The 13,157-nt window shown below is 39.2% G+C and overlaps 1 protein-coding gene across 2 annotated transcripts in view; it reads right to left on the reverse strand.

Moving 5' to 3' along the window:
- The window catches only part of RAPGEF5 (Rap guanine nucleotide exchange factor 5), a 229,878-nt gene that overhangs the window by 23,857 nt on the left and 192,864 nt on the right, over window positions 1–13,157 (reverse strand). For both annotated transcript variants that reach the window (XM_038557080.1, XM_038557081.1), the window contains 4 exons: window positions 11,717–11,866; window positions 7,967–8,064; window positions 4,459–4,581; window positions 2,194–2,372 (listed from right to left, as the gene is read on the reverse strand). In XM_038557080.1, the coding sequence (XP_038413008.1) occupies window positions 2,194–2,372; window positions 4,459–4,581; window positions 7,967–8,064; window positions 11,717–11,866 (550 nt within the window). The remainder of the gene's footprint in view (window positions 1–2,193; window positions 2,373–4,458; window positions 4,582–7,966; window positions 8,065–11,716; window positions 11,867–13,157) is intronic.

Genomic DNA, 13,157 nt, shown 5'->3' on the forward strand with positions numbered 1-13,157 from the left:
TGGTTATTCCTACTAGTGTGATTATGAGGAATGTAACTTTATGTTTCTGTTGGCATTCTATTCCATGGGCTAGGGACAGAGAGACCAGTACAGTAAATAATTCAAGAGCATGGGGCCATATGGAGAAGATGTGAATATATTTCATTTCCCTGAGGATAGATATAATCTTATACTGGAACTAAGCTGTGTGGTGTCATTTTGCTCCTTGGGACATTAATGTCCCATTTCTCCAAATAACTGGCATTTATAAGAAAGCTTTTGATCCAAAAAGAGCCTCACCTTTATGAATCTCACAGGCTATTTGGAGTGCACTGGCCAAATCAAAAAAAGGAATATCCATCATAAAAACTGTCCAATATTTAGGAATATCTGTTGTATCTCTCTCCATCCAATCTCAGTCACATCAAACACCAGGTTAGAGGACTTCTATTATCTCTTGCTAGGTAAACTGGATGTCCTGCTTCTGGGGGTCTCTTTGCCTATAGTTCAGTCTATATGCTAGCTCAGAGCAACCTTCCTGAGAGATGGCTTTCATCATATCAGTCTCCTGACATAAATTGCAATAATCCTTGTCTTAATTCAGACCAAACTCTTCGATCTCAAATTCAACATCGTTCACAATTTGGTTTTATCTTCCTTTGCAGATCAATCTCCTACAACTTCTGTATAAATACCCTCCATTCTGGTCAAAGTGGATGCGATTCCTTTCCCTGACCATATGCTGTCTCCCTCTAATGAACGTCTCTGCTTCCCTCCTCCAGTGAGTTTAACCTCCACAGAGAGTCGCACTTTTGATTCTTATCGGTCCAGTTCCACCAAGAATTCAAATATAGCCTTGAATGCTACTTCCCTCACAAATATTTTTTGAATATTCTTGTTCCACATCATTGGCATACGGAGTTTCCCCTCCTCCAAAGCCCCACTAAGAGTGTGACCTCAGAATAGGGCACACCCTCCATTCTATTTTGCAAATTAGCCATCAGAGCTATCAAAGTATCCCCCCTCCAGCAGGCTGCAAAAACTCCTCAAAGGCATGGATTGGGTGTAGGGTCAGTCTGGTTTCCTCATGGAAACCCCTGGTTCCCTGCATGGATCCGTCCAAGTAATACACAGTTCTTGAACAAATGACATGTATATTTCAAAACTGTTTGATGTAAAAACTATTTTGCAAGACAAAAGAGAAATAAAAAGGGAAAGAGAGGGCACTGGGAAACATTCTGATTCGTGCTGTCTACTTCTGTTGGGAGGCTGTCCCAAGAGCAGTCTCAGGATACAAATCTGGTATTTTAAGAGATGCTCTCAGCAAGTTACTAAAATGTCATTCAACTAACCTTTACTGAGTCACTGCTATTTACCAAGTTCTGCATCAGCCTTATCAGGTACAATGTTTGATTAGCAATGGTCCCTGTCCTCTGGAGGCTAACACAGCCAAGTGAAGGGATTCTATATAAACAGAGAAGTTTAATAAATATAATAAAGAGGTTAAAAGGGAAAAAAGCCTGTGTGTGAGGGAGAGTAGGGGTAGGGAGTAGTTAGTTAACTCTGCATCTGGCTTCAGGAAAGAGATGACTTCAGGAAAGAAGCAACATTTGACCTAGATCTTAAAGAATGACAGCAATTTGCAAGGTGGAAGTGGTCATTTTGGCAGAGTCAACACCACCATATCCAGGCCTGGGGGTGGTGTGCATGGGAAAGCCAGCATTTCAGAGTGGCTTCAGCTGTACCCAGTGGGTGAAGCTCAGAGGTCAGGTAGGACCAGCCAGGGCTGGGCCTGCTAAGGAGTTTGTAAAGCTCAAACCATGGGGATCCAGCAGCCAAGAACAGGATCTTAGAATGCACCTGATTTGCAATAATTCTCCCTCCTAACGTCATCTTCCCAGTTTTCCTAGCCTGCTGTAGCTTATCAGCCACACTGTAGCTTAGCTTGCAGGATGGAGCATGTGTGCACTGCCTGCTTAACTGTTCTGGCCTGCAGAGCAGAGTGCTTTAGTTTGGTATTTTAACAGTGACTTAAAAGTATAAGTACTTCAAATGCAAAGACATAAATATTCAAGGACAGACCTTTTCAATCATTCGGTCACTTAACTCAGTATTATACTTTTACCTCCTAACCCTTCTAATCATCACAAGGAAAAAAAATGTACTCTCTCAAGGAGACGAGAGGAATTGCACTTTTCACTGCCAGAAACTCACTGCGCAGCGATTTTGATGAATTTTTTCACCAGCTGCACTCGCTTGCCCAGCTGGCTGCAGAGCAGGATCTCCGTGGCCACCCAGAGCTGGACTTCATTGCATCTCTGCAGCAGAAGGCTGAGGTTCACCGTGTGCTCTCCACTGCCTTGTCGGCTGAAGGTAAAGTAGATCAGCTCTTGCTGAAAGAAGATGGATTCACAACCAGCATTTATTGTTAGCACAAAGACAAGTTGATCCAAAAGACAGTCCATTTTTAAAAGCTACCTCAGGTAGTCATTCTCATATCATAATGTGTCATGAGAACATAGCAACAGTATATTCAACTTGAAATGTAGCTTTAGAGATGTCTTATTAAATAATGTTCACTTAGAATTCTCACAGAAGTTTTATTTTTAGAATGTGCAGATGACACAGTATTACATGAAAATCTAAGAAGTTTTAAAGTTTAAATCACAGGCTTAATCAAATCCAAACCTCCTGAACTTGTTATACTGGCAAAAACAAGTGAAAATGATTGTCACTAGTATAGGTAGATGAACCCCCCTGACAAGGGTTCTCAAATTTTAATGTGAATCAGGATCACCCAGAGACGTCTTTCAGCAGATTGCTGGGCCCCAACCCCCCAATTCTCTGATTTAGTAGGTCTGTGGTGGGGTCCCAAACCTGCATTTATAACAAGTTCCTAGGTGGTGCTGCTGATGCTGCTCTGGGTACCTACTCTCTGAGAATTACGGATAAAAGATTCAGTAAAATCATAAACAGAATAAGAGTGAGATTTAGGGCAAGGTCCAAAATTTACAAAATTGAGCAAGATGAGCAACTATTTATAGAGACTGCTTATATGCAGAGCAACAGAGGAGATTTGTTTTTATTTTTAAAAAGATTTTATTTATTCATTTATGAGAGAGAGAGAGAGAGAGAGAGAGGCACAGACACAGGCAGAGGGAGAAGCAGGACTCCATGCAGGGGGCCCAATGCGGGACTTGATCCTGGGTCTCCAGGATCACACCCTGGGCCGAAGGCAGTGCTAAACCGCTGAGCCACCCGGGCTGCCGGAGATTTGTTTTTAAATAAAGATTTGTGTGCATGCAAGTGTGTGTACTTTATAGAAGTGACTCCCATTCTCCCACTGAGTAAGCAGCTAAGCAAGGACACCTACTTTACTAACATTTTTTTTTCTACTAACATTTCCAAAGACACAAATTATTTAGCTCAAATGAATTCATTATTTGCTTAGATTTAATGTTGGAATTTTTTTTTTTTTTTATGATAGTCGCACAGAGAGAGAGAGAGAGAGGCAGAGACACAGGCAGAGGGAGAAGCAGGCTCCATGCACCGGGAGCCCGACATGGGATTCGATCCCGGGTCTCCAGGATCGCGCCCTGGGCCAAAGGCAGGCGCCAAACCGCTACGCCACCCAGGGATCCCTAATGTTGGAATTTTTAAATGAGAAAATATGAGGACATTCATTCTAAAATGAAACTGAAGCTCAAGTCCCCAAGTTGGGCCTGAGTTTCTTCAGAAGGAAAGGCTGCTTTGTAATGAAAAATTTCACTACATGGCAAAGCAAATGCAACATATGGTTGCACAGAGCTGTCTCATTTTTCATCTCCTGGTTCCTGTGAGCCTTTCCACTGGCTACATTTATTCCTTAATTGTCAGCAGCATTTTGCCCCTAATATACTATTATTCTATATATGTTTAAGCTGTCTCCAAAGGGAGGGCTGATGAACATAAAAATTTGAAATGTATCTCCAAAGCTTCAAGAAAGTACTTTAAGTCTTGCAGTATAGTCTAAATTTATAAAATGTTCTTGAGTTAAAGAATGGCTGTATGTGTGTGTTGGTATGTGCATAAATACGATTCTTGTATAACTACAGTGAACTTTATGGAAAATATAAGTATCAATATCAAAGTTGTCAAATGTGAAATAGCTCTTCAACCCCCTTAGAGCTTCATAAATATGTAAATATAGAAGTATTCATATATATAAAAATATAGCATTTTTATACTACAGAACACATACGGTTATACTAGGAACAAATAAAGTATGATCATGTATTCTGATCTTCCTAGGTTTGGGTCAGTCTTTCAGTGTATTTAAAGTCCCCAAATATCTTTTGGGCTATGGTATCCTAAGCATAACCATATCACCTGATGATGGATCTTCCTTAAATCAAATCACATACAAATACATACTCTTCAAAAAGAATGCACAGTTAAAATAGCACTAGCATTTATTTTATCTTTTCACTCCTTACTTACCTCGTGAATTGAATTGAAGAGACTCCAATCAAAATTCATTAATTCCAGAGCAAGATCCCAAGTGTTCATTCCCAAAATCCTCATCGACCTTTGCTGCGAGTCCTCATTTTCTGCAAATGGGTTCTAAACCAACAGACAGAAGCAAAAGGATCCTCAGTAATTCCCAAATGTTTGGCACTGAACTGGATGGCCACAGAAAACCACTAGAAGCCCAGATTAGGAAAGTAATCTTGTCTGAGTGCACTTAATATTTTCCCTGGTCTGTTCATCTTTGGTAAGTTACAACCAATTTGGAAAACAGCCTTGGAAACAATAGAATGTGATCAATGATACTTCATTGAGTTAGCCTGCTCCTCCCCCAGACACACACACACACACACACACACACACACACACGCATGCATGCACACACGTGCACGCATCCACAAATCTGATTATAAAACACTGCCCCAGCAGACAGCATAATGAAAGCGAGAGCCCTGAAATCACTTTGGCTTCTGGTAAGAATTAATGTGCCAGCAGGTTAGTATAAAAACAAACAAAAGAAATGTCATGGTGTACTTCAATAAAGACAGACATGGCTTTTACAGGAAATATGTTTAACAACCCTCATCCCAGACACACATTTACAAATTTTATTAAAATGCCTGTGGAAAGTGATAAAAATTTAAACAAAAAATAAAAAAAAATTTTACTTCATTTATATCCCATGGTGGATGATTAAGTATCCGTTGCTTTACCTACACAAATAGACATGAGTCTGGTAATCGTATTTCCTTAAAATCTGGTATGAAATTACTAAATGCCACCATAACTTTAAATATTTTGTCACTGTTAAATTATTAAAAATTATTTAACAGCTTTTTCAAAATATTTGATATTTCCTAATTAAAATACAAATTCTCCAAGGGCATGGCTAGGTTAGTTGGTAGAGCACATGATATTGGGGTTGTGAGTTTGAGCCTCTTGTTGGGCTTAGAGTATACTTAAAAAAATAAAACAAGATTCTTCTATTTGAGGGATTGGATTTGAGTAGTTCATGATGTTAAAACTGCTAATGACTTGGAAAAAAAAAGGAATGGGACTTTGCAAAAATAAATGACATGACAGGATGAAGGGAATATTTCAGATTCCAAATATTAATTCCTATTTTAAAACTGCAAAACTATTTGCATCTTACAAGTTTTATTGCTTTAAAAGGTTTGCTAATTTGAAAAAAAAAAATGACAAAAGACCTTCACAGAGCTTTTCCACAGACTTGATTCTCTTCAGAACAGGTCAAGGTACAAGTTGTCCCTGGAGTCCAGAGTGGGACACAGGGTAGAGCTCATTGGGTGGGCTGAAAGAATGCATGTTCAAATATTGAGTGGGGGAAAGCCCATGTTTCTTACGGCCTGATTAGTCTGGAATCAGAGAGATGTCATGCTATGCTGCAGGCATTCAGAGGGAGAGCCAAGAGTTGGGAAGCAACATAAATCTCTGTATACTGGGCAGCCCGGGGGGCTCAGCCAGTGGTTTAGCGCCCCCTTCAGCCCAGGGCCTGATCCTGGAGACCCGGGATTGGGTCCTGCATCGGGCTCCCTGCATGAAGCCTGCTTCTCCCTCTGCCTGTGTCTCTGCTGCTCTCTCTCTCTGTCTCTCATTAATATATAAATAAAATCTTTAAAAAAAATCTCTGTATACTAATTTGGAGATGTAAGGATATTTTCACTTGGCTTTTTACCCCTCCTACTCTCTTCCTAAATGCACTCCTTACTCTGATACTGCCCTCTGGTTATATCCAAGGCTGTTTATGGCCCTCTCTGAGAAACACTTTCTATTTCTCTATCCCATTCATTCATTCAGGGCTCTAATTCCCACTTTCTGAGAAGATGAATTCATCTATATTTAAGTGTAGTGAGTTCTAGTGGTTTCACAGGTTATCTATCCTGCCCTTATAATCAACTGAAATCTTTTTGAGATAAAATACTGAAAGCTATGATTGCAACAGGGAAATTTCAGGCAGTATGCAGAATTGGTGGTAGAAACATTTGAGGGCAGGATGGCAACTGGCTCATCTGGGAACATACTTCAGAGCACCCACTTATTCTACTAGGACACTGCTTAGGTCTGCTTTCTAGTCTTCTGAAGTTGGCCTTGGTCAGTGGTAGGAGAGAGCTCTGGGCGTACATACCAGGGAACTGCCAAGTCTGTGCGTAGCAGGAGGAAGGAGGGCGTGGAAGAGAGTGTGTGAGTCTCTACTATCATGACCAGCTCCACAGAAGCTACGGGGTAGATTGTTCTCCTCCCTAGGGAGGGTTAAAGTCAAGCCAGTCTCATTATTTACTTGAGGATGCTGTGTGGCATCCTATTTGTCATGGTTTGCTTATGGAATGACATCATGTACAGACAGAGGACCTGTGTGACCAACTTAAGGACATTCAGAAGCAGAAAGGCTCAAGTAAGACAAAAATTTTCCTCTCCTTTGCTCTTTCATCATATACAAATGAGAGGAATGTCTAAGAGCTTCAGAGACAAAAACTATTGGCCCGGAGTCCTAGCATTTTCCCTTACTTGGAGGTAGAGGCTAGAGTAAGTTACTTGGCCTTTCTGAATGTCACAAGGTTACTGGCAATGTTCAATGAGATACTGTATGTAAACTACCTAGCACCTAACTGTCTGGTAGAAGTGTAAAAAATGACAATGATTAGCAGGTTGATACTTGTAGATAATTTTACAAAAACTATTTTTATTATAAGCAGTTTCGGTTAACTCTTGTGGTATGTACATTCCTCAAGCATAAATACAACAAGAGTCGGCTAGAAAGAACCACTGTGGTGATGGCTCCCTGAAACAGACTAGGACCATGGGTCTAGATGATACTCTTTGTGGGTGAGGAGTCTGAGGGCGGATCCAACCATGCAGAAAGCAACCACAAGGCTGAAATTTTTAGGAATGTAGTAATGACAAATCATCTAACTGCTTAGCTGTAAATGTTCTTAAATTTGAAATGAAAATAACTGACAGCATGGGTTCTACATATCTTCAAACTCCTACTCCTCATTGGCATCTCAGGTACCATCGTTATAAGCCCATCTTACATGGAGAAGGCTGAAAATCAACCCTTTCTTCCTGGGAATGGTATACTTGAAGTGGGCCAAATGGACCAAAATCAAGAATATAGTCTCCTTCCCCTTAAATCTGCACAGGGTAACATTTTTCAGCTTGATCTCCACATATGCGTCAAAAAAGAAGGAATAGAATTAAGATTAATGGAGAGGGGGGTCACTTCTTTCCTATCCCTTGTTTCAGGGGCCCAGAGAGAAACAGGTTTGACTTCGGAAGGGTTTAGGATTTCTTAAGTTGTACCTATCTTTGATTTGCAAAACTAGTGTTATCCGCTAAGTGTATTGTTGGCAGAAGAGGAGGAAGTAATTCGATGTGTTTTTCTAACATTCATTTTGAAAGATACAGAAATACAATTGTAGTCTCCCATGTGTGTTTCCAGTAAAAGGCTAAAAGTTCTTACCAAAGTATCGGCTAGGTCTTTTCGGTAGACATATATCCGACCAGATGCTTCAAGCGATTTGGAGATGGCCAAGTCATTTGGCTGAAGTTCATGCTTTTCTTTATTAAAAAAAAAAGAAAAAGAGTAATTAGAAACACAAGGGCAGTGGTAGGCATACACAGTATATCTAAAGAGTGAAAATTGCCAAAAAAAGATATTTAAAAGTAACTAGAATGCAGATTTAATTTAGTTCTGCATCCTCTGTGCAACGGCAACAACAGGACCATGGACCTCATTGCTCCACATGCATAAAGTAGAAGCCTCCTGCAATTTCTCCTTATAATATTTAGTTGTTCTTTACAATAGAGAACAGTTTAGGGAAGAAAGTAAAATTCGCTCATAATCCAATCATTTTAAGATTGCTGATGATGATGATAAGATTGGTGACCATATGATGGTGATGTGGTTAAACATTTGGGTATGTTTTTGTTCTGATCTTGATGCAAATGTGTGTAAACAACATTCACACATACATATAGTTGCAATTATTTACACATATGCCATTCATAATTAGTATGGATGCATACACACATGTATATTTGCAGTTTTTGCATATATGGTTTTATATTCCAATTTTATTATAAGCACTTATCCACTTGCCAAAATTATTAATGTATATGTCCTGTTTAATTGGTTACATAACAGTCCCTTATACCATCATGTAATCTTTCCTCTATTGTTGACCAATTAATAGTTTCCAATGTTTTTGTCACATAAATTAGATGGCAAGATATATGTAAATACTAGCATGCAGGTCTGGCACATAATAGGAGCTTGATAAATGGGATCTATTATTATAGCAGCCATACTATATACTGCTGAAGTCAACAACCTTATGCATACATCTTTGGCTGTTCATAGGTGATTTTTAAAAATAGATTCCCAGTAATGAAATTACTAGATCAAAGGGGAATGAATATTTTTTAATGTTTTTGACACGAACTGCCAAATTGCTTTCAAATTCTTACACCGACCAACACTGACCATTCCTTGTGGTAAGTTTGCTATTTAGCTGAAACCAAAAAAAAGATTCTCCATTTATTTTAAATTTCTTGATTACTGGTAAAGCTGAGTCTTTTTAAAGTATTCTTCTATTTGCCTTATTATAAATTATTCCTCCCCTTCAGCCATTTTTCTACCATCACTGGAGCTCTCTTATAACACAATAGCCTTCTTTGTAGAAAAATGTCCTCCTCCTAACTGGAAATTACAGACGGGAATTGACTAAGCTAATCCTCAAGTTTATTGCACTGTAACATAATCAGCTTCTATAAGTCAGCCTTATAGTTACCCAGCCTGGTTGGGGAATGCAATATTACATGTATCTTTTTCTAGATAACTTAATCAGTTCAAAGTTCAAATTTTGTTTTGAACATTTCTGCTTAATCAGTTCAAATTTTGTTTTGAACATTTCTGCTTAATACAGAGTACACAAACGATAATCCAATATATTCTTTATGGCCCAGCATTATAAAGATCAATAGCACTTTCATGTCAGGCCATTGACGTGCGTGGTAAATGGTCCCACACGGCTGAGCTCTGAAGTTTTTCCATCTTCTCCCTCTTCCTCTAGCTACAATTTCTTGCAACCCTGTATGTTCCCATGTCCACTTTACACCTGAATTATGAGAGTCATCTGCCCTTGCAACAGAATAAAATGCCACAGCCTTCTGACAGTCACTTTCCTATTTCCTAAGAATTATTATTTTTTCTTATTTTCAGGTTTGTCATTACACCATAAAAGATAAAAGCTCATAGAATTTTACGCTCTGAAAAACTAGGCAGGTAGGTTTCCGTTACTACACACATATACTTTACCTACTCCGGGCAGAAAACAGCTAGAAACCTACTGAAAGCCATGAGGATAATATCACCAGTTCTTTTAGAAAAATCCACAAAACCTACAACACTGAGACATTTTAAAACTTTTTTTTTTTTGACAAAAAGAAAGTAAGAGTAGATTGCATTGTCATTTCATTTTAAAGTAGTATTGAAAACATTATTTATTGTAAATTAGGTAGAGCAAGGAATACATTAAACTTTGTTTTTTTCCTTCTTTTTCTTTATAAAGCATTTTTGTTTGGAGGATATTAAGCTACAGGCAGAAAGGTTCTTAACAGACAAAAAGTACTAATTGATGGGAAATGATGGCACATTTCCAAATCTGTGGGACAATTCAAGAAATAAGCTGGTATTTCTAGAGAAGATTAGCAGTGAGTTTATACACATTAGAACAACGCTGGCCTCCCTGATGAATCTAATTTAATAGAGTGTAAAAATGGTATTTCATGGCCATCAAACAGATACTGGGTAGTAAAAGAGCTACTCATTACTTTCCAGATTCACATGTGGCCCTGGGCTGACTCTGAGTCTGCCCCAAGGGAGAAAGGTCTCAGTTTTGCTACCGTGTTCACCTGGGGTCCTTCCTCCTCTAAAATGGGGACCCAATGACTACTTTTTGTAATGGTACTGTCTTGAGAGACAAATGTTGTTCTGCTGAAGCTTAATATTGTTTAGAATCAACTAATATTTTTGGTCACTTAAAATTAAATATAATATACATTTATCCTATCTATCTGGCATGCCAGAAATATTTTATTAAAAATTCAACACTGGTTAAAATCCAGGGAGTGCAGGTGTTTTTCCCACTTTTGCTCTTTTTCTCTAGATAACGTTTTGATGGGATGCACAATTAGGGCCCCTTGAGAGGGAGGAGAGATTCTCATGAGACCCAATGAGAAGGGCTATATGGTTTGCCTATGTAATTCACTAGCTTGTCGGACCATTTTACCTGCTTCTGGGTAACAAAGCAATACAAGATTCTGTTACACAAATGCATTAACACCAAGTTAAATCCGGATATTGTCCTCCTCTCCCAGCACCATAAGGATAACAAAGGGTCAAGAAATGCCGGGTGTCTGCTCCCCCGCTCCCTCCCGCCCTATCTCTGTTTAGTTCACATGGTATTCCCATTTTTCAACTACAGATGCTAAGACACTTTCTTTTTTTTTTTTTTTTTTTCAGGGTTAATGAGATATTAAATAAAGACTGTAAGCCAAAAAGGAGGCCAGCAACACTGAGATCGGACAGGCCCCAGTGAAAACGAAGGGGTCTGTTCAGGTCATGTAGATCAATACTCTCAGCTTGTAATCTGTGTGATCTTATTCAAAACAGACAATAAACCATTCTCTGAGGATAAATAAGGCCCTGCAGAAGGAAAAGCTATAACCAGACCTCACTCTCCACGTCCACCTGAAGGAACACTGCCTGTGAGCTTTCAGCTTATTGGAGTTTTTATTTCCTTCAACAGGGAGTCTTTTTAAGTATTAAACTGTCAGGCAGCAATATGACTAGTTCAAGGCTGTCTTTCTTTTTCCTTCCTAGAGTAATTTCATCCTTTACCAATTTCCCAAGTTAATTTAAATATGAAAATAGAAGGCTTATCTAGAGTAGAAAATATGAAAAGCTTTATAATATATTTCAAAACACTGGCATGGCCCTTTATTCAGTTCTTGGGGAGGAAATTCAAGATCCAACAGTACCCAACTGTTGTCATGGAAACGCCTCTGCGAGGCAGCTTCTTATTGTTACTGTGGTCATCCAGCTGCGGACCCAGAAGGGACAAGCCACACGTTTACTCTATAAAAATGTCGACTCTCCTTTCAGGGGCGATCCAGTGGAAGATTAATATTCCAGGACAGAAAAGTTTACCCCCAGAGAATGTGACGGCCACCAGAGCCAGATCCTCTTCTGCATGCTGGATCTTTTCTGCCACAACTTTCAGGATCTCATGTGCTGTACTGGAAACTTTTGCCTTCACGCTGACATAGGAGTGCTCCGTTATATACACGTGGCAAAAAACTGCACACAACCAAAAGAAATGTTAGTGAACTGAGAACTGTAGCCAAGAGGTACAGATTTTCTCAAATTAAGGCACCCACCTTCCTATTCTCTTTAGTATAAAACCTACCCAACTAGATTTACATATTCGTGTCTGTACATGGGTGCCTTGTGGGCATACATATAGAAATGTGTGCTTGCCCACACAAGAGATACAGACATCATAAAGCTGGTGAATAAGCATGCCGAGGACCTAGGCTTCCCAAACCATAACGAGAGACCCATGTCACGGAAGCATGCATTCATGGTGGAGATAGCCTGACCACACCACAATGGAATGGGTGGTACATGAACCGTAGCTGAGTCCCTTTTTTGAGGGTTACTGAGATTTCCCAAAGCAGTATATTAAGATACCTAACTCATAAATTTTTATTTTATACTCCATTTCTGAATAGTCCCAGTGGCTCATTCAAGAACACCACATTTTGCCATTAGAATTCTCAAAAGCTTGTCTAAAAAATCTGCCAGCTTGCCATGGTTTTTGTGTTCAGGCTTCTTGGTCACTTAATAATGATGTCCCTGATCAAGATGGGGATGAGTTTGGTTTCTAAACAGAAGTGATGTTTCCAGCCCTTTAAATTTCCTTTTTATTGTCTGCAGGGCAAATAATTATTACTAGGACACCACTACCACCAGGGTGAATCGGGGTCCTGGAAGAAATTTTCTTTATGATTTGAGAGCAGAAAGTGTTTAATAGCAGTGGAGGTAAGAGATACATTATTTGCTTCTTGCAGCAGCTACTCTGAATGTATAAAATACTAGCATCTTTCAAAAAGGTAATACACGGAGATATTCTTCTCTACCATATTGCAAAAAATAAAAAAAAGCGGGAGGGCAGTTCCTAGAGAAATCTTATACTCAATTTACACAGACCCACAAAAATAAACCTAGGATGGTTTCCACACAAAGGCAAATGAAGCAGAAGAAAAACCGTGAGTTTACATGCACAAACCTCAAAGTAAACACGCCACCAGAAACCAGTGACAGCATTCTGCTCTTGGTTTGGTTGGGTGTGTCACTAAAACAGTATCATCTGATAAAGTTGATTTATATGTTGGCAACAGATATGTGAAAGGCAAAAAAGCTTTTTGGCTTCCACAGAAAAAGAAAATTTTTTAGCAGGACAAGGTCCAGTGCACAAACCACTGAATATGAGGAAAGTTTACACCTTGCTTAATAAACCGATGAACAAAAAGAGGCTAGAGCATCTTGAAATACTTATATTCCTTGTAACACAGCTTGGGAAAATATC

Source organism: Canis lupus, chromosome 14, assembly GCF_011100685.1.
Source record: "Canis lupus familiaris isolate Mischka breed German Shepherd chromosome 14, alternate assembly UU_Cfam_GSD_1.0, whole genome shotgun sequence".
NCBI lineage: Eukaryota > Metazoa > Chordata > Mammalia > Carnivora > Canidae > Canis > Canis lupus.